At 44.3% G+C, this 23,014-nt stretch overlaps 1 protein-coding gene across 1 annotated transcript in view; it reads left to right on the top strand.

The window, feature by feature from the left end:
• Positions 1 to 23,014, top strand: part of LOC144681152 (dynein axonemal heavy chain 8-like) — a 1,929,890-nt gene that overhangs the window by 1,182,051 nt on the left and 724,825 nt on the right. The window contains exon 48 of the mRNA XM_078542879.1: positions 16,312 to 16,553. Coding sequence (XP_078399005.1) covers positions 16,312 to 16,553 — 242 coding nt within the window. The remainder of the gene's footprint in view (positions 1 to 16,311; positions 16,554 to 23,014) is intronic.

Here is a 23,014-nt window from a genome sequence, read left to right as displayed (position 1 = left end):
CCCTCTCCAAGGCCAGCACATCCTTCCTGAGATACGGGGCCCAAAATTGTTCACAATATTTTAAATGTGGTCTGACCAGAGCCTTATAAAGCCTCAGCAGCACATCAATGTGCGCTTCCAGAGCCTGTTCAAAGCCTCTATCACAGGACGCACTATAAGGGTGACAACTACAGGGTGTGAGGCGCACAAGGCTGGACATTCGAGTGCCAAGACAATAATGTGGCTGAGAGGGGCTGAACTTCACCACCTTGAGGTGGCAGGGTGCTCCACTTATTGGTGAGATTAGCAGATGTACTCTCTGAAAGTCAAAAATGCGGTTGGCTGACAGCAGCGCACAAGAGCTCTGAGTATGGGCTCATAGCATGGAAACCCTGCCGAGAGACAGAGAACACATGGAGTTGCATGATATATGATCCTTCTCCATGCGCAAACACTTCTCTCCTTGTACACTGCACCTTCATCTTCCAAGAATGCAGATGAGATAGGAGAACATCTCTGCCTCAATCTTACACAGCCAAGAATGAACATGACATGGCCCTGCAAAGTATGTGAACGAGACTCATTCCATAAACACACTTAACATTAAGGTTGAGATATCACTGATGTCAAGAATGATATGCAAAAGGGGCACACACTGTGGTGCTCTGGAAGCACAATACTTTGACCAGAGGCTCATGATAACGACATATGCAACAAGCGAAGGGAGGAACCATGGTGTGTCACCTGAATGACTGCAACACAGCTCATCATAACAAGGAGGCATACACAAAAGATGTGGAATGGGTATGATTCTATTTACATTTGTGAACATTGCATTAATGTTGTGAATGCCCATGCCACTATGGTGCTCCTACTATTTTCTTGATTCCCTCACCCTATTGCTACATCTGGATGCATCCTGATATCCACAGTGGAGGTGGAGGCAGCCTGAAGACTGCTGTGCCTTGTTTTCCGTGATGACTTTGGCGGGTGTCCTCTGGAGGACTGAGACCTAGAGGGCCCCGGCCTGCTTTGGGCCTACTGCCATGAGGAAGGTGCACCCTTCTCAGCCTGTGGAGCTGGAGGTGATTGAGTCACAGGAAGAGGGGATTAGGATCGGCCGGACACTCCTTCAGTCACCTGAGTGGATGGCCCCAGAGTGCTGGTCCTTCTCTCTGTGGGTGCCTGAGGGCTGACTCCTCGAGGTGGAGGGGCAGCTGGATTGAGATTGAGGTGCCAATACCCTTCTTGCTTTGAAACTGATGGAAGCCACCAATGCCTACACCAATGACGTGCAGCTCCTCCAGCAGTTCAGGACCAATGTCCTGGGCCAAGGTCTCCATAGCGGCTGCCATCCTACCAGTGCTGACCTCGGTGTGTTGGCATGATGGCGCAGTCACCTCCTACTGAAGGCTGACGGACTCCTCCATCGTCTGTTGCAATCTGAGTAATGCAGCTGACATCACTTCCTGATATGTCCATGCTTGTCTTTGCAGCTCCAGCAAATGATTTAGGACCGAGTCCAGAGGCTCATCATCTTTTTTTTAATTCATTCACAGGATGTGGGCTTCGCTGGCTGGGCCAACATTTTTTGCCCATCCCTAGTTTCCCTTGAGAAGGTGGTGGTGAGATTCCTTCTTGAACCGCTGCAGTCCATGTGGTGTAGGTACATCCACAATGCTGTTAGGAAGAGAGTTCCAGGATTTTGACCCAGCGGACTCAGACTCTGACTTGGGCTCAGCTGAATCGTGGCCTCCAGCAGTTCTCCAAGTGCCGGCAACCTCAGATGTCCTTGCCTCTGCCTGTTGTGGACCAGATTGTGCACTCTGCTCACCAAATCGTGACCCTGAGCCTGCTCTAAATCTAGGTCCCACCAAGGTTTGAGTGTCTGTGCTGGTGGAGGGTGCGGGTGACTGCTGTGATGGGTCTTCACGGCTGCTGTGTTCTGGTTCATCTGAGGTGTCCTCAGGGCTGGAACTGAAGGCTTGACTGGCTGAGGGCATCAGATGCTTGGCAGAGGTGCCTGTGAAAGAAATAGTGCATGGTAGCCAAGTGAAAAACAGGAGATTGCACTAGGTATCATGGATTGATGGATATTGTGAAACAGGACCCCCATGTGAGTGTTTGCTACTGATCTCACCATCGCCACAAGCACAGTCCACATCCTCTCCAGCCAGCTCAATGGCTCTGTTCTCAAACTCCATTAGGAGATTGAGTTCTGGCACTCCACCCCATGTCTAGGACCTCTCCCTGTGATTGTGCACAATCTTCTCCTCCAAAAAGACAGATGGGGAGAATGTGAGCAAGACAGATGCCAGGGCAGATCCGAAGGATGTCTGGCATGTGTAGGTGGTGTGTAGTGCCATAGACGAGATGAGGACGCAATCTGCAGAGGAGATGAAGGTGTGCGCGAGAGAGTGAGAGGTGATGCCCATTAAGCTAGCAGTGAGTGAGATCCCTGTGAATGTCTGATGGGCTTGTGAGTTTGTGATTTGCGAGTGATGAAATGGTTAACTTACCCTGGCAATGCGGATTAGGTTATTCATCCTCTTTCTACATTGGGTAGCTGACCTCTTCTGGGAAGCTTTGGCACTGATCATCACTGCCACCGCCTCCCAAGCCTTTGGGGTGAGATTGGCAGACCTCCTGCAGCCAGAGTGGGGGTAGAGGACATCGCAGCGGGATTCTATGGCATCCAAAAGGCGTTACCGTGAGACGTCACTGAACTTTGGTGCTGCCATCTTCTTGGCTTTCAGGGCCATGTCTTGAGTGAAGCAATCCTGGGCTGCAGACATTGAGAGCTGTGTGTGCAGCTGCAGTTTTAAATATGGTGCCCAGAATGAGGAAGATGTGAGGTCATGGTGCAGCAGATAATTCAGAGGCCACCTGCAAGCGTTACAGTGTGTTTCCCATGCCTGCATAATTAATAAAGCAGGATCCGGACAATACGAGATGAAAACCCGCCATTGTGGCTGGCGGGAAAAACACCGATTTTTATGCCCACTACCGCACTTAGTGCATTTCAGGGAATATCCCGCCTTTGTGTCTCTCTTCACGGTAGTGGACACAAGTTGCATGTCAGAAATAGAGGGAACCTAGGTGCTTAAAACAGTCAGGAAATTAAGATATTTCATATCAGCAGAGTGTTGGAGAAACTCAAGGGACTAAAATCCGACAAAAGCCCAGGACCTGAATGTCGACATCTCAGGGTTCTAAAAAGATAGGTGCAGAGATAGTGGATGCTCTGGCTATGATTTTCCCAAATTCCTAAGTTTCTGGAACAGCTTCATCAAGTTGGTAGTTAGCAAATTTGACACTGCTATTCAAGAAAGGAGGGAGAGAGAAAACAGGGAATTGCCCAGTGTAATGCCACAAGAATCAGTGCTGGACCCTCAGATATTTGTAACCTTAATGAATAACTTAGACAAAGAGATGAGAGTAATGCATCTAAGTTTTCTGACAATACAAAGCTAGGTGGAAATGTAAATTGTGAAGAGGACACAGAGACACTGCAAAGAAATATATACAGCTTAAGTGAGTGAACAAGACAATGGCAGTTGGAATATATTTAGTGAGGTGAGAGGTTATTCACTTTGGTTGTAAGGATGGAAAAACACACTTCATTTGTGTACTCCAGTCTTATCATTAAGGGCCAAAAATGACATTTGCTTTCCTAATTTTTCTTTTATTCATACATGGGATGTGGGCATCGCTGGCTAGGCCAGCATTTATTGCCCATCTCAAATTGCCGTCAGAGACAACCACATTGCTGTGGGTCTGGAGTCGCATGTATGGACAGCAGATTTCCTTCCCTAAAGGGCATTAGTGAGCCAGATGTGTTTTTACGACAATAGTTTTATGGTCATCATTAGACTTTTAATTCCAGATTTTTATTAAACTCAAATTGCACCATCCGCCATGGTGGGATTATGAACCCAGGTCCCCAGAGCATTACCCTGGGTCACTGGATTACTAGACCAGCAACAATACCACTATGCCATTGCTTGCTGTACCTGTATGCTGGCTTTCTGTGTCCGTTGCATGAGCACACCCACATCTAATGTTGTGCAATAAGGCAGGGTTAATTCATAATATCTTCGTAACAGATCCACTGGGAAATAATGATCATATTAGAATTAAACTCCACATGAAATTTGGAAGTGTCTTACTCCAATCACAAACAAGAATCTTAAACTTAAAGCAATTACACGGGTCTGAGAGGATAGCTGGCTATGGTTGATTTGGAAAGTAGACTTAAAGGTATGGCAGTAAATTAGTGGATTAATGGCAGCCTTCCATCTCTTAAGACAATGGTTTGTGCTACCATGGTCAACTCTGTGTTAACATCATTTGTTGTGACTCAGGAGCCCCACTCTGCATGTCAGTCTCTTCCGCATTTGCTGCAGAGGAAGACAGTGGACTGAGAAGGCACATGATTCGCTAGCCTCTTTTTTCTCTAGACTCTCTTTTAGTTTCTGCTCACCTTTTCCAAAGCCCTTCCAAACAATCAGCCTCCAGAAGTACGGCTGTCAATGACTGTCTCTCAGTTGTCAGTGTCAATGTCCATCATCTTCATACAATACAAGGTACATATTGTAGTGGAGGTATGGATGCCCAGGAGGTCATGATACAGTGGCCAGTCTTTGGGTATATGGCTGTCAACCATTTGTTGAATGTGGCAGAGCCAGCACTTATATTATTGGCTTAGCAATTATTGCATGCTGATGAATTAGCATGCCCCAGGATCTCTGGGTTGGTGACCTTGACTTTCCAAGAGATGCCGAGGATACATTCAAGACAGTGAAGGTGGAAACTGTTCAGGATTTTGTCCTGCCTCACATATGTTGGCAGGTTTCACCACTTTAAATGAGGACACTGAGGAAGCAGGCTTGGCAGGCATGCATTTTGGTGTTCTTAGTCAGGGTGCTGTTGTTCCACACTCTCTTACTCAACTTTGACATAACAGCTGCATGTTTTACAATGCGAATGTTGATTTGAGCATAAAGTGATAGATTGCTGGTGATTGTGTATTCTTCATATGTGAAGCTATCAAAAACCTGGAGCATCACATTTTCAATATTGATAGATGGCCCAATGGCAAAATCTTTGACCATAAAATTTGTCTTTCCGATAATGATGATCAAACCAAATGCTTTATAAGCACGAGAGAATCACAATCCAAGGATACTTGTAAATCAAGATGTAAAAGAATGGGAGAAACATAAAATAACCACAATTACTATGGACAAGGTAAAGCGAAAACTGTTAGAGCTTAAAGCTGAGAAGTCCCCTGGATGTGATGGCCTGCATGCTGGGTTTTTAAAAAAATATTTATTTGTTCACGAGATGTGAGCATCGCTGGCAAAACCAATATTTATTGTCCATTCCTAGTTGTCCTTGAAAAGGTGGTGGTGAGCTGCCTTCTTGAACCATTGCATTCCATGTGGTGTAGGTGTAGTAGTCTTAGAAGAAGTGGCTGTGGTGATCGTACATGCATTAATTGTGATCTTCCAAAATTCCCTAGATTCTGGAAAAGTCCCAACCGATTGGAAAATCGTGAATGTAACACCTCTGTTCAAGAAAGGGGGCAGGCAGAAAGCAGGGAGCTATAGCCCTTAGCCTAATAATCATCTGTCATGGAGAAAATGCTAGAATCCATTAATAAGTAGGTAATAGTAGGACATCTAGAAAATCATAATGCAATCAGGCAGAGTCAACATGGTTTTGTGAAAGGGAAATCATATTTGACTAGTTTATTAGAGTTCTTTGAGGAAGTAACAAGCAAGGTAGATAAAGGAGAACCTGTAGATGTGACGTAGATAAAGTGCCACATCAAAGGTTACTCCATGGTATATGGATTCCTGGTGGTGGGGGTGGCATATTAGCAACGATAGAGGATTGGTTAGCTAACAGGAAGCAGAGAGTAGAGATAAATGGGTCATCTTTCAGGGTGGCAAGCTGTATCTAGTGGAGTTCCACAGTGATAAGTCCTGGGGCCTCAATTATTTACAATCTATATCAATGACTTGGATGAAGTGACGAAATGTATGGCAGCTAAATTTGCTGATGACACCAGGATAGGTAGGAATGTAAGTTGTCAAGAGGACATGAAGAGTCTACAAAGGGATTTAGATAGGTTAGGTGAATGGGTAAACATTTGGTAGATGGAGTATAATGTTTGAAAATGTGAATTTGTCCACTTTGGCAAGAAGAATATAAAAGCAGTATATCATTTAAAAGGAGAGAGATTGCAGAGCTGTACGATACCAAGAGAGCTGGGTGTCCTGGTACATGAATCACAAAAAGTTAGCTATCTGGTGCAGCAAGTGAAGTTAGCAACACCGCTATTCAAGAAAGAAGGGAGAGAGAAAACAGGGAACTGCAGGTCAGTTAGCTGGACATCAATCATCAGGAAAGTGCTGGAATCTATTATTAAGGAAGTCTTAACAATGCACTTAGAAAAGCATAGTATGAATAAAACAAGGCAACATGGTTTTATGAAGGGGAAGTGCTGTTTGACAAATTTATTGAAGTTTTTTAGGTTGTAACTAGTAGGGAGACCAGTAGATGTAGTATGCTTGGATTTCCAAAAAAACATTTGATAAGGTGCCACACAAAGGGTATTACACAAGATAAGGGCTCATAGTGTTGGTGGTGATGGCTAGAAGATGTTAAAAGACTGGAAGAAGAGATTAGGATAAATGGGGCATTTTCAAATTGGCAGGCTGTGACTAGTTGCATGTTGCAAGGATCAGCTTTTTACAATCTATGTTAATGATTTAGATGAAGAGACAGAGAATAATGTATCTAAGTTTGCTGATTATATAAAGCTAGATGGGAATGCATGCTGTGTGGGGGGCACAGAGAGGCTGCAAAAAAATATAGTCAGGTCTCTGATCGGGTACGGGACATTCTGAAGGGGGAGGGAGAACAGCCAGAAGTCATGGTACACATTGGTACTAATGACATAGGCAGGAAGAGTGACGAGGTCCTGCAGCGGGGGTTCAGGGAGTTAGGCAGAAAGTTAAAAAACAGGACCTCTAGGGTTGTAATCTCAGGATTACTCCCTGTGCCACATGCCAGTGAGGCTAGAAATAGGAAGATAGTGCAGCTAAACACATGGCTGAACAGATGGTGTAGGAGGGAGGGTTTCCGATATCTGGATCATTGGGATCTCTTCCGGGGCAGGTGGGACCTGTACAAGAAGGATGGGTTGCATCCAAACTGGAGGGGCACCAATATCCTGGCTGTGAGGTTTGCTAGTGTCACTCGGGAGGGTTTAAACTAGTATGGCAGTGGGGTGGGAACCAGAGCAATAGTTCAGCAGGTGAAATAAATGACTGGGAACTAGTGAATATGGTCAGTAGGACTAAGAGGAAGAGCACACAGGGAGAAATTACTGAACACAGTGGGACTGGGGGTCTGAAATGCATTTGTTTCAATGCGAGAAGTATAACAGGCAAGGCAGATGAACTTAGAGCTTGGATTGGTACTTGGGACTATGATGTTATTGCTATTACAGAGACTTGGTTGAAGGATGGACAAGATTGGCAGATAAACATTCCAGGATTTAGATGTTTCAGGCAAGATAGAGAGGGATGTAGAAGAGGTGGGGGAATTGCACTGCTGGTTAAGGAGAATATCACAGCTGTACGACAGGAGGACACCTCGGAGGGCTCATGCAGCGAGGCAATATGGGTAGAGCTCCGGGATAGGAAGGGTGCAGTCACAATGTTGGGGGTTTACTATAGGCCTCTCACTTGCCAGCGGGAGATTGAGGAATAGTTATGTAGGCAGATTTTGGAAAGCTGTAAAAGCAATAGGGTTGTTGTGGTGTGTGATTTTAACTTACCCTATATTGACTGAGAATCACTTAGTGCTAGGGGTTTGGATGGTGCAGAATTTGTAAGGTGCATCCAGGAGGGCTTCCTGAGATAATATGTAGATAGTCCAACTAGGGAAGGGGCAATACTGGACCTGGTATTAGGGAATGAACCCGGCCAGGTGGTCGAAGTTTCAGTAGGGGAGCATTTCGGGAAAAGTGACCATAATTCAGTAAGTTTCAAGGTACTGGTGGATAAGGATAACAGGAGCCCTCGGGTTAAGGTGCTTAATTGGGGGAAGGCTAATTATAACAGTATTAGGCAGGAACTGAGGAATCTAGACTGGAGGCGGATGTTTGAGAGCAAATCAACAACTGACATGTGGGGGGCTTTCAAACATCAGTTGATAAGAATTCAGGACCGGCATGTTCCTGCTGGGATGAAGGATAAGTATGGCAAGTTTCAGGAACCTTGGATAACGAAGGATATTGTGAGATTAGTCAAAAAGAAAAGGGAAGCATTCGTAAGGGCTAGAAGGCTGGGAACAGATGAAGCCCGAGCAGAATATAAGGAAAGTAGGAAGAAACTTAAGCAAGGAGTTGGGAGGGCTAAAAGGGGTCATGAAAAGTCATTGGCAACCAGGATTAAGAAAAATCCCAAGACCTTTTTAGTATGTAAATGTATATGTAAAAAGCAAGAGAGTAGCCAGGGAAAGGGTAGGCCCACTCAGGAACAGAGATGGGAATGTGTGTGTGGAGCCAGAAGAAATGGGAGAGATACTAAATGAGTACTTCTCATCAGTATTCACCAAAGAGAAGGACTTAGCGGTCGATTTGTCTAGGGAAGAGTGTGTAGATAGCCTGGATCATGTTGAGATCAAAAAAGAGGAGCTGTTAGGCATCTTGAAGAATATTACGGTGGATAAGTCCCCAGGGCCAGATGGGATCTACCCCAGAGTACTGAGGAAGGCAAGGGAGGAGATTGCTGGGGCCTTGACAGAAATCTTTGTATCCTCACTGGCTACGGGTGAGGTCCCAGAGGACTGGAGAATGGCCAATATTGTTCCATTGTTTAAGAAGGGTAGCAGGGATAATCTAGGAAATTACAGGCCAGTGAGCCTTACGTCAGTGGTAGGGAAATTATTGGAGAAGATTCTTCGTGACAGGATTTACTACCATTTGGAAGCAAATGGGCGTATTAGTGAGAGGCAGCATGGTTTTGTGAAGGGGAGGTCATGTCTCACTAACTTGATCGAGTTTTTCGAGGAAGTGACAAAGATGATCAACGATGGAAGGGCAGTGGATGTTATCTACATGGATTTCAGTAAGGCCTTTGACAAGGTCCCTCATGGCAGACTGATACAGAAGGTAAAGTTGCACGGGATCAGAGGTGAGCTGGCAAGATGGATACAGAATTGGCTTGGTCATAGAAGACAGAGGGTAGCAGTGGATGGGTGCTTTTCTGAATGGAGAGCTGTGACTAGTGGTGTTCCGCAGGGATCAGTGCTGGGACCTTTGCTGTTTGTAGTATATGTAAATGATTTGGGGGAAAATGTAACTGGGCTAATTAGTAAGTTTGCAGACGACACTAAGGTTGGAAGAATTACAGATAGTGAAGAGGATTGTCAAAGGATACAACGGGATATAGATTGGTTGGAGACTTGGGCGGAGAAATGGCAGATGGAGTTTAATCCAGACAAATGCGAGGTAATGCATTTTGGAACGTCTAATACAGGTAGGAATTATACAGTAAATGGCAGAACCCTTAAGTGCATCAACGGGCAGAGGGATCTGGGTGTACAGGTCCACAGGTCACTGAAAGTGGCAACGCAGGTAGATAAGGGAGTCAGGAAAGCATATGGCATGCTTGCCTTCATCGGTAGGAGTATTGAGTATAAAAGCTGGGAAGTCATGCTGCAGCTGTATAGAACCTTGGTTAGGCCACACTTGGAATATTGCGTGCAATTCTGGTCGCCACATTACCAGAAGGATATGGAGGCATTGGAAAGGGTGCAGAGGAGGTTTACCAGGATGCTGCCTGGTCTGGAGTTTATTAGATATGAGGAGAGGTTGGAGAAACTTGGATTGTTCTCACTAGAGTGACGGAGATTGAGGGGCGACTTGATAGAAGTTTACAAAATTATGAGTGGCATGGACAGAGTAGATAGTCAGATGCTTTTTCCCAGGGTGGAAGAGTCAATTTCTAGGGGACATAGATTTAAGGTGAGAGGAGAAACTTTAGAGGAGATGTGCGGGGCAAGTTTTTTACGCAGAGGGTAGTGAGTGTCTGGAATTCGCTGCCAGAGGAGGTGGTGGAAACAGGTACGATAGTGGTGTTTAAGAGGCAGCTTGACAAATACATGAATAGGATGGGAATAGAGGGATACGGACCCTGGAAGTGCAAAATGTTTTAGTTTGACAGGCAATATGATCGGCGCAGGCTTGGAGGGCCGAAGGGCCTGTTCCTGTGCTGTACTTTTCTTTGTTCTTTAGTGAATGGGCAACAAGATGGCAGATCGAGTATAATGTGGTGATGTGAGGTTGTAAGAATAAAAGAGCAGAGTATTTTTTAAAAGGTTTGAATCTTGTAAACATTGATGTTTAGAGAGACTTGAGTGTCCTCATACAAGGAACATAAAAAGTTATCAGAAAATGCTGGAGAAACTCAGCAGGCCTAACAGCATCTGTGGAGAGAAAAACAGAATTAACATTTCGAGTCCATATGCCTCTTCTTCAGAGCTCTTCTATTGCAAGAGGATTGCAGTACGAGAATAAAGAAGTTTTGCTGCAATTCTACAGGGTGTTGGTGAGACCACTCTTTGAATACTGAGTGCAGTTTTAGTCTCCATGTTTAAGGAAGCATATAATTGTATTGGAGGCATTTCAGCAAAGGTTCATTAGACTAGATGTCCCATCACTGAATATATTTAAGGCTGTGATATACAGATTTTTGGTGTCTAAGGGAATCATGTGATATGGGCAGCAGGCAGGAAGGTGGAGTTGAAGCCATAAGTTCATCCATAATGATGAACGGCACAGCAGGTTCAATGGTCTGTATGGTCTTCTCCTGCTCCTCTTCCTTACGTTCTTAGCCCTCTTAGTTACCTTATAAAAAACTTGATTATGTCAGTTAAGCACAATTTGCTTTTAATAAATTCATGCTGACTTTCCTTAGTTAATCCACACGTACCCAATTGTGAGATAATTTTGTCCCAAATTATTATTTCTAAAACCTTTCCTCCCCATTGACATGAAACTGACTGACCTACAGTTGCTAAGATTACCCATGCACTGTTTTTTGAACAAGATGGTGACATTTACAATTCTCCTTTGGCACCACCCTGGTACCTAAGGAGAATTGAAAGTTTATGGTCAGTGTCTCCATAATTTTCACCTTTTTACTTTGCTCAGGCCTTGGGATGCATCTCATCCGGTCCTGGTGACGCATCAACAGTAGATAGCGACAGCCTTCTTAATATCTCCTCTCTATCAAATTTTAGCCCATCACAAGTTCAAACTACCTCCTCTTTCACTATGACGTGGGCAACATCTTCTTCCTTTATGTAGACAGATGCAGGGTATTCACTTTGTACCTCAGCCATGCCCTTTCCCACCATGAATAATTTTGCTTTTTTGTTCCCTAATTGGCCCTACTCCTCCATTTGCCACCCTTTTACTATTTATATGCCAGTAGAAAACTTTTGGATTTCCTTTTATGTTAGTTGCCAGTATCTTCTCAAATTCTATCTTTACTTCTCTGGTTTCTTCTTTCACTTACACTCTGAACTTTTTATATTCAGCCTGGTGCTCACTTATATTATCAACCTGACATCTGTCATACACACCTTTTTTGTAGCTTCTTATTTTCTATCTCTTTTGCCATCCAAGGAGCCCTCCCTTTGTTTGTTCTGCCTTCCACCCTTGTGGGAATGTGTCTCATCTCCTCTTTAATTCTCCTCTCAGCTTTGCCTGCCAATCTTTGATTCCAATTTATCAGAGTCAGATCCATTCTTACCCAACTGAAATTGGCGCTCCTCAATTAATTATTTTTTACTCTGGATTGTTCTTTGTCCTTTTCTGTAGCTAACCTAGACCTTATGATATGATGATTACTGTTCCATAAATATCCCCCTACTGCCACTTGATCAGTTTAACTGACCTCATTTGCCCCAAACAGATCCAGCAATGCATCCTTTCCCATTGGGCTGGAACCAACTAATGCAGAAAATTTATCTAAACATACTTCAGAAACTCTTCTCCTTCCCCACCCTTTACACTATTACTATCTCAGTCTATATCAGGTAATTAAAGTCTCCTATTATAACAACTGTCTAGATTTACAGAATCAAAGAATGGTTACAGCGCAGAAGGAGACCATTCAGCCCGTTATGTTCTGCACTGGCTTTCCATAGGAGCAATTTATCTAGTGCCACCGCCCACCTTCTCCCATAACCCTACATGTTTTTCCTTTTCAGAAAAAAATCCAATTTCCTCTTGAATGCCTCGATTGAACCTGCCTCCACCACACTCTCAGGAAGTGCATTCCAGATCCTACCCATTCGCTGCGTGAATAAAGATTGGCTCATGTCACCATTGGTTCTTTTCCCATTACATTAAATCTGTGCCCTCTTGTTCTCAATATTTTCACCAATGGGAACAGTTTTTCCCTGTCCAGACCTTAATGATTTTGAATACCTCCATTAAAGCTCCTCTCAACCTTCTGTTCTCCAAGGAAAATAACCCCAGCTTCTCCAATCTATCTACATAACAGAAATTCCTCATTCCTCGGACCATTCTCGTCAATCTTTTCTGTACGCTCTCCAATGCCTTCACATATTTTTTTAAGTGTGGTCCCCAGAACTGGATACAATACTCCAGTTAAGGTCGAACCAGTGTTCTATACAAGTTAAACATAATTTCCTTGCTTTCATGCTCCATGCCCATATTACTAAAACCTAGAATGCTTTATGCTTTATTCACCAAGCTCTCAACCTGACCTGGCACCTTCAATGGTTTATATATGTACACAGTGAGGTCACTTTGCTCCTGAAGCCCCTTTGTAATTATACCCTTTACTTTATATTGTCTCTCTGCATTCTTCCTACCAAAATGACTCACTTCATATTTTTCTGCAATAAGTTCCATCTGTCACTTGTCTGCCTATTTCATCAATATCCGCTCAGAGTTCTGCATTCCTCCTCACAGTCCACAATGCTTCCAAGTTTCCAAGTTGTCAGAAGGTAAAAAAAAAAAGAATATTATCTATATGATGAGTGATTGCAGAGTTCTGAGATGCAAAGGGATCTCGATGTCCTAGTGCATGAATCACAAAAGGCTAATATGCAGGTGCAACAAAGATTTAAAAAAGCTTGCCCAAACACGGGCAAGGAAACCTCCTGCTGATTACCACGTACTGCCCTCCCTCAGCTAATGATTCAGTGCTCCTCCATGTTGAACACCACATGGAGGAAGTACTGAGGGTGGAAAGGACGCGGAATGCACTCTGGGTGGGGGACTTCAATATCCATCACCGAGAATGGCTTGGTAGCACCACCACTGACCGAGCTGGCCAAGTCCTAAAGGACATAACTGCTAGACTGGTCTGCGGCAGGTGATGAGGGAACCAACGAGAAGGAAAACCATACTTGGCCTCATCTTCACCAACCTGCCTGCCGTAGATGCATCTGCCCATGACAGTGTCAGTAGGAATGACCACCATACAGTTGTTGTGGAGACGAAGTCCAGCCTTCACATTGAGGATACCCTCCATCATGTTGTGTGGCTCTACCACTGTGCTAAATAGGATAGATTTTGAACAGATCTAGCAACTCAAGACTGGGCAACTATGAGGTGCTGTGGGCATCAGCAGCAGCAGGATTGTACTCAAACACAATCTGTAACCTCATGGCCTGCCATATCCCACACTCTATCATTACCATCAAACCAGGGGATCAACCCTGGCCCAATGAAGAAAACAGGAGGGCATGCCAGGAGCAGCACCAAGCAGACCTAAAATGAAGTGCCAACCGGGTGATGCTATACCACAGGACTACTTGCATGCCAAACAGCACAAGCAGCAATTGATAGAGATAAGCGATCCCACAACCAACAGATCAGATCTAAGCTCTGCAGTCCTGCCACATCCAGCCGTGAATGGTGGTGGAGAATTAAACAACTCAATGCAGTAGGAAGCTCCACAAGTATTCCCATCCTCAATGATGGGGGAGCCCAGCACATCAGTATAAAAGATAAGGCATTTGCTACAATCTTCAGCCAGAAGTGCCAAGTGGATGATCCATCTCGACCTCCTCCAGAGTGCTCCAGCATCACAGATGCCAGTCTTCAACCAATTTGATTCACTCCATGTGATAATATGAAACGACTGAGGCACTGGATAGTGCAAAGGCTATGGGCCCTGACAATGTTTTAGTAATAGTACTGAAGACTTGTGCTCCAGAACTTGCTGCACCCCTAGCCAAGCTGTTCCAGTACAGCTACAATACTGTCATCTACCCAGCTGTGAGGAAAATTGCCCAGGTATGTCCTGTACACAAAAAGCAGGTCAAATCCAACTCGGCCAATTACTGCCCCATCAGTCTACTTTCCATCATCAGTAAAGTAATGGAAGGGGTCATCAACAGTGCTATTAAGCATCACTTGCTTAGCAATAACCTGCTCACTGACACCCAGTTTGGGTTCCACCAGGGCCACTCAGCTCCTGACCTCATTACAGCCTTGGTTCAAATATGGACAAAAGAGCTGAACTCCCAAGGTTAGGTGACAGTGACTGCCCTTGACATCAAGGCTGCATTTGACCGAGTGTGGCATCAAGGAGCCCTAGCAAAACTGGAGTCAATGGGAATCAGGGGGTAAACTCTCCACTGGTTGAAGTCATACCTGGCACAAAGGAAGATGGTTGTGATTGTTGGAGGTCACTCATCTCAGCTCCAGGACATCACTGCAGGAGTTCCTCAGGGTAGTGTCTCCACCCAACGAACTTCAGCTGCTTCATCAATGACTTTCCTTCCATCATAAGGTCAGAAGTGGGGTTGTTCGCTGATGGTTACACAATGTTCCACACTATTTGCTACCCCTCAGACACTGAAGCAGTCCATGTCCAAATGCAGCAAGACCTGGATAACATCCAGGCTTGGGCTGACAAATGGCAAGCAACATTCACGCCACACAAGTGCCAGGCACTGGCCATCTCCAACAAGAGAGAATCTAACCATCGCCCCCTAAATGTTCAATGGCATTACCATCGCTGAATCCCCCACTATCAACATCCTGGGAGTTACCATTAACCAGAAACTGAACTGGGCTAGCCATATAAATACTGTGGCTACAAGAGCAGGTCAGAGGCTAGAAATCATGTGATGAATAACTCACTTCCTGACTCCCCAAAGTCTGTCCACCATCTGCAAGGCACAATCCAGGAGTGTGATGGAATGGTCTCCACTTGCCTGGATGAGTGCAACTCCCACAACAGTCAAGAAGCTTGACACCATCCAGGACAAAGGAGCGTGCTTGATTGGCACCACATCTACAAACATTCACTCCCTCCACCACTGACGCACAGTAGAAGCAGCGTGTACCATCTACAAGATGCACTACAGGAACTCACCAAGACTCCTTCAACAGCACCTTCCAAACCCATGACCACTACCATCTAGAATGACAAGGACAGCAGATAGATTGGAACACCGCCACCTGGAAGTTCCACTCCAAGTCACTCGCCATCCTGACTTGGAAATATATCTCCATTCCTTTACTGTTGCTGGGTCAAAATCCTGGAACTCCCTTCCTAACAGCACTGTGGGTATACCTACACCACATGGACTGCAGCAGTTCAGGTAAGCATCTCACCACCACCTTCTCAAGGACAACTAGGGATGGGCAATAAATGTTGGCCCAGCCAGTGAAGCCCACACCCCGTGAATGAATTAAAAAAAAACTTTTACGAACCTTTTATATCCAGGTTTTTTTAAAAACTGAATTCAAGTCCTCAAATTGCCATTGTTCGATTTGAACTCAAATTTGACGGATCATCAGTCTATGTCTCTGCATTAGTGGTCCATTAACATAACCCCTACACTACCGTACCTCTGCCACCACTAATCTACTGCACTCCACCTTATTACCATAACGTTGGTAGAAGAGCCACAAAAAGCCCAATAAAATTGTAGAGGAACAGGACAACACATGCTGTTCTTACATACAGTCATATCTTAACAAATAAGCTCTTCTCATTTCTTCAAAGATTTCCAATTTAGTGGTGCCGATAATTATCCCCAGTATATTTTAATTTTTATTAACAGAATGAATGCAGTTAATTAGGAATCAAATTGTAATCCTGGAAAATAATTGCCATTAAATCTAATTGCCAGATTCAATTCGGAAATGACCTGAAATCTAACTTGTCCAACGGCTTACTGTGCAAATGAGTAATATCAGAATAATTTATTCATTGTTAATACTTTTGTGTGATTGTTGTACAATTTGGTTTGTAGGTGATAATATCTGGATAGTTCTGGATGGTCCAGTGGATGCTATTTGGATAGAAAATCTAAATTCCGTACTGGATGACAACAAGACATTAACTTTGGCTAATGGTGACCGTATTCCCATGGCTCCTTCCTGCAAACTACTGTTTGAAGTACATAACATCGAGAATGCATCTCCAGCCACAGTGTCCAGAATGGGGATGGTCTACATCAGCTCTTCTGCTCTCAGCTGGAAGCCAATTTTGAAGGTAACAGCCTCCATGCTACAATCCATGTAGAGACCAATAACTTTTACTGTAACTAACTAATACAAACAAGATAGGTCTTGCATAGGTTTCTACTTGACTTTCTCTCCCATGACAACCAGATCACATAGGCCTGTTTCTGAGCGGAGTTGTTTATTATGACCTCATCATCCCCCTTTCCAGAATGTTGTTTCACCTTAAGTTAAAGGGGACATTTTAAAATATGTAAAGTCCACATTCATCACATCAGCATACAAAGAAGTTGCTTTTGTTATTCAATAAGTACCTGTGATGCTTATGAAGATGAGTGTTAGTATAAACTCAGTGAAATGGTGTTGCAAGCAATAACTAACAGCTATATCATTTCTTTCTTGAGGGTATTTGGCAATATAAAAATTAGTGGTGAGCAGTTCTAGACTTTTTTTTTTTAGCTCAACTTGATTTCAAAGAGCTTCTCTTCACATGGTGTCTCCCATTCTCACAATGTCTTTCTTTAAAAGTGTTTAAAGGAAAGGGAAGAAATGAAGTCAAAGGTCATGGTCCATGGTGTAAATAAATGGCACAGGATGAAAGTATATTTAAAGTAAAAACAGGAAATGCTCAAAATACTCAACAGGTTAGGAACCATCTATGCAGAAAAATTTTAATTTGCACTGTGTAGGATCAATGTTCCCTCTAAGCTATGTGGGTGTGTGGATGTGCAGCATTTGGAATGTATAGTGCAGTGCACAGGCCTAGAATAACCAATGTTCCCACTAAGATGTGCATGTTTCCTGTTGTGCAACAATCTCAAAGGGTCTGCGCAATACAACAAACAGATCATGTACAACAAAGAAAAATTAAACTGAACATTGTTGGGAGTGATGTGAGGGGATCTGATAGTACATGGGAAATCAGCAACTGCAGTACGTTTGCCATGGCTTTTTAATTCAATAATCTCATGATCATTTTACTTCTGGATTTCCCACCTAATTAGCATCAATTAGTGTACTGTGGACCTATATGACACAGGCTCAACACAAATATTTAAAGGGACAATCCAAGCATGCAAGTTGAAAGAGTTATTAGATACCTGGAACTGTCAGAAGGGAGTCCAAATGGGCAAAGATTGCATCCCATTTCAATGACACCATGCTGGATGTGCTGCCAGGTACAGTGAGAAGTAGCAGAGAGATATTCTTTGCTAGTAATGGAAGGAAAAACCTTTTGCTGAAGAAGGTGGAGTTTGCTCCATGGATTCAGTGCAAAAAGCAGTTTAATGAGCACAGCAGCTCAGGAAACGTAAGTCGACTGGCACATTAACTTTGAACACAAACTCAGCAAAAATGACCCATCTTGCTCAGGAAGTTAATGTTAATGTTTTGCAATGTTACAAAAAACAGTAGCAAGTCTGAAGATTGGGAGTGTTTTAGAAACCAGTAAAGAACCACCAAAAAGTTGATAAAAAGGTAAAAAAATAAAGAATGCCAAAAACTAGCCAGGAATATTAAAACAGATTATAAGAGCTTTTCTAAGTATAATACCATAAGACCATAAGGCATAGGAGCAGAAATTAGGCCATTCGGCCCATCAAGTCTGCTCCGCCATTCAATCATGGCTGATAAGTTTCTCAACCCCATTCTCCCGCCTTCTCCCCGTAACCTTTGATCCCCTTATCAATCAAGAACCTATCTATCTCGGTCTTAAATACACTCAATGACCTGGCCTCCACAGCCTTCTGTGGCAATGAATTCCACAGATTCACCACTCTCTGGCTAAAGAGGTTTCTCCTCATCTCTGTTCTAAAAGGTCTTCCCTTTACTCTGAGGCTGTGCCCTTGGGTCCTAGTCTCTCCTACTAATGGAAACATCTTCCCCACGTCCACTCTATCCAGGCCTTTCAGTATTCTGTAAGTTTCAATCAGATCCCCCCTCATCCTTCTAAGGTCCATCGAGTATAGACCCAGAGTCCTCAAACGTTCCTCATATGTTAAGCCTTTCATTCCTGGGATCATTCTCGTGAACCTCCTCTGGACCCTCTCCAGGGCCAGCACATCCTTCCTGAGATACGGGGCCCAAAATTGCTCACAATATTCTAAATGTGGTCTAACCAGAGCCTTATAAAGCCTCAGCAGCACATCACTGCTTTTATATTCTAGTCATCTCGAAATAAATGCCAACATTGCATTTGCTTTCCTAACTACCGACTCAACCTGCAAGTTAACCTGAAGAGAATCCTGGACTAGAACTCCCAAGTCCCTTTGCACTCCAGACTTCTGAATTCTCTCCCCATTTAGAAAATAGTCTATGCCTCTACTATTCCTACCAAAGTACATGACCTCACACTTCCCCACATTGTATTCCATCTGCCACTTCTTTGCCCATTCTCCTAACCTGTCCAAATACTTCTGCAGCCTCCCTGCCTCCTCAATACTACCTGTCCCTCCATCTATCTTTGTATCATCTGCCAATCTTCTATCCATGCTAATACCTTGCCTCTAACACCATGGGCTCTTATCTTACTGAGCAGCCTCCTGTGCGGCACCTTGTCAAAGGCCTTCTGGAAGTCCAAGTAGATAACATCCATTGGCTCTCCTTTGTCTAACCTACTCGTTACCTCCTCAAAGAATTCTAACAGATTTGTCAGGCATGACCTCCCCTTGATGAAACCAGGCTGACTTTGCCCGATTTTACCATGCACTTCCAAGTATTCTGAAATCTCATCCTTAATAATGGACTCTAAAATCTTACCAACGACCGAGGTCAGGCTCATCGGCCTGTAATTTCCCATCTTTTGCCTCACTCCCTTCTTAAACAGGGGGGTTACATTAGCGATTTTCCAGTCCTCTGGGACCTTCCCTGACTCCAGTGATTCCTGAAATATCACCACTAACGCCTCCACTATCTCTTCAGCTATCTCCTTCAGAACTCTGGGGTGTAATCCATCTGGTCCAGGTGATTTATCCACCTTCAGACCTTTCCGTTTTCCTAGCACCTTCTCCTTGGCAATGGCCACCATACTCACCACTGCCCCCCGACTCTCTTGAACTTTGGGGATGTCACTCGTGTCTTCTGCTGTGAAGACTGAGACGCAAAGTACCTATTCAGTTCCTCCGCCATATCTTTGTTCCCCACTACTACTTCTCCAGCGTCATTTTCTAGCGGCCCAATGTCCACTTTTGCCTCTCTCTTACCCTTTATATATCTAAAAAAAACTCTTGCAATCTTCTTTTATATTACTGGCTAGTTTATCCTCATATTTAATCTTCTCCCTCCTTATTTCTTTTTTAGTTGTCCTCTGTTGGTCTTTGTAGGCTTCCCAATCCCCTGGTTTCCCACTGCTCTTCATCGCATTGTATGCTTTCTCTTTAGCTTTAATGCTGTCCCTGATTTCCCTTGTCAGTCATGGTTGCCTCGTCCTCCCTTTAGTATGCTTCTTCTTCCTGGGGATGAATTTTTGCTGTGTCTCCCAAATTACTCCCAGAAACTCCTGCCATTGCTGTTCCACTGTCTTTCCTGCTAGGCTCATCTCCCAGTCAATTCTGGCCAGCTCCTCCCTCATGCCTCTGTAGTTGCCTTTATTCAACTGTAATACCGTTACATCTGATTCCAGTTTTTTCCTCTCAAATTGCAGGGTAAATTCTATCATATTATGGTCACTTCCTCCTAAGGGTTCCTTCACCTTAAGTTCCCTTATCAAATCTGCCTCATTACACATCACTAAATCTAGAATTTCTTGTTCCCTAGTGGGCTCCACCACAAGCTGCTCCAAAAAAGCCATCTCTTGAACTTTCCACAAATTCCTTTTCTTGGGATCCACGACCAACCTGATTTTCCCAGTCTACCTGCATATTGAAATCCCCCATGATCACTGTAACCTTGCCTTTCTTACACACCTTTTCTATCTCCTGGTGTGTCTTGTGCCCCACATCCTGACTACTGTTCGGAGGCCTGTACATAACTCCCATGATGGTTTTCTTACCTTTGCGGTTCCTCAACTCTACCCACACAGATTCTACATCATCTGACACTACATCATTTCTTGCTATCGATTTAATTTAATTTCTTACTAACAAAGAAACCCCACCCCCTCTGCCAACCTGCCTATCTTTTCGATAGGATGTATATCGTTGGATATTTAGCTCCCAGTCCTGATCCCCTTGCAGCCATGTCTCCGTGATGCCCACCACATCATACCTGCCAATTTCAATCTGCACCACAAGCTCATTTACCTTATTTCGTATACTGCGTGCATTCAGATACAACACCTTCAGTCCTGTATTTCCCGTCCCCTTTCTCATTGTCATCCCTTTATCTGATGTGCTTGAAGTTAGATTCCTAGCCCTTTCTAAACATTCTGTCCTATTTTGTGTTCTGGAGACTTTAATAGCCTCTCTTGGGCTCTCCTTTCTTTCCAGTTTTTTCATAATTTTCCATGAAGTTGAATCCACCCCCCCACACGCTAACCTGCTGCTTTGTTTCCCATTAGTCATACTTCTTGGAGTTTTACCCTTCCCTCCCCCCCCCACTTTCTAGTTTAAAGTCCTGTTGACCACCCTATTTACCCTTTTCGCTAGAACATTTGTTCCAGATCGGTTCAGGTGGAGACCGTCCCAACGGTACATATCCCTCCTGTTCCAATACTGATGCCAGTGCCCCACGAAATGGAACCCCTCTTTCCTGCACCACTCCTTTAGCCACGTGTTTACTTCCCTTATTCTCGCGTCCCAATGCAAATTTGCACGTGGCTCGGGTACTAATCCGGAGATTATAACCCTTGAGGACCTGTTCTTTAATTTAGTTCCTAGTTCCTGATAATCCCCAAACAGGTCCTCTTTCCTAGTCTTACCTATGTTATTTGTCCCGACGTGGACCACAACAACTGGATCCTCCCCCTCCCTCTCCAATATCCTTTCAAGCCGGTCAGAGATGTCCCTCACCCTGGCACCGGGCAGGCAACTTATCATGCGGGACTCTCGATCCTGCTTACAAAGGAAGCTATCAATTCCCCTAATAATAGAATCCCCCACAACCACCACTTGTCTTTTTGCTCCCCCCTCTTGAATAGCCTCATGTGCCACGGTGCCGTAGTCAGCTGGCTCATCCTCCCTACAGCCCTGTTCCTCATCCACACAAGAAGCAAGTACCTTGTACCTGTTGGACAAGGTCAAGAGCTGAGGCTCCTCTGTTCCTGAATACAGGATCCCTCTACCTGCCTCACTTGCAGTCACACCCTGCTGACCCTGACCACTGACCGCACTTGATGTACTTAATCTACCGGGTGTGACTGCCTCCTGATACAGAGCGTCCAGGTATCTCTCCCCCTTCCGGATGTGCCGCAACGTTCGGAGCTCGGACTCCAGCTCACCAACTCTGAGCTGGAGTTATTCCAGCAACCAACACTTGCTGCAGATGTGGTCACTGCGGCCCGCAATGGGATCCGCCAGCTCCCACACCGTACAGCTACAGCACATCACCTGCCCAGCCATCTCTACTTAGATAATTAATTTATTAATTAGCTTTGCAGTGTTTTTTTTTCAAATTTGGTGCAGATTTCCTACCAACCAATTAGGTCACAGCTTTCCTGTGACCTCACTTTTTCAGTTTTGGCTTCAGTTACCCTGTACCCCGAGGTCACCGCTCCAGTGCTCCTCCTTCCGAGTCTGCTCCCTAGAGACAATGCCGCATATCTGCCAGGTAAGCTAGATTTATACTCACCGCTCCGGTGCTCCTCCCTCCAAGTCTGCTCCCTGGAGACAAGGCCGCGAATCCCCGAGGTAAGCTAGATTTATACTCACCGCTCCAGTGCTCCTCCCTCCGAGTCTGCTCCCAGGAATTATTCACCAATCAGCTGCTTTTTGTTTAAAATCCGTTTTCAGAAGAGTGTCCCTCACTGGCCTGGTGCACTCCTGAAGGCACTGCCTCTTCCTCTCTTTTTAGGTTTGAGGAGGAGGGAGGGATGGAAACACTACAGCAATGTAATGGATATAAAAATGAAGACAGTTACTAACATAAACATTGGTCGCTGAGAAGCAGAGACAGGTGAAATTATCACGGAGAATGAACAAATCACAAAGGCATTGAACAAATATTTTGTACCTATCATCAAAATAGGATACACAAGTTCCAAAGATGAAGACCTAAGGGCTAAAAAGGCTGAGGAAATTAGGGAAATTAATATCATCAGAGATAAAGTATTGGAGAAACTAAAAGAACTAAAATACGACAATTCCCTGGGACTTGATAGCCTATAACCCAGGGTTCCAAAAGAGATAGCTGCTGAGCTATGCCAGCTATGATTTTTCAAAATTCCTTAGATTTGGGAACAGTCCCACTAGATTGGAAGTTGGCAAAAGTTACACCACTTTTCAAAAAAGGAGGGAGAGAAAACAGTGAATTATAGACCAGCTAGCCTAATATCAATTGTTAGGAAAATCCTGAAATCTGTTGTTAAGGAAGTCTTAACAATGTACTTAGAAAAGCCCA

Source organism: Cetorhinus maximus, chromosome 5 (assembly GCF_964194155.1).
Source record: "Cetorhinus maximus chromosome 5, sCetMax3.hap1.1, whole genome shotgun sequence".
Classification (NCBI taxonomy): domain Eukaryota; kingdom Metazoa; phylum Chordata; class Chondrichthyes; order Lamniformes; family Cetorhinidae; genus Cetorhinus; species Cetorhinus maximus.
This window is presented reverse-complemented; position numbering and strand designations above follow the sequence as displayed.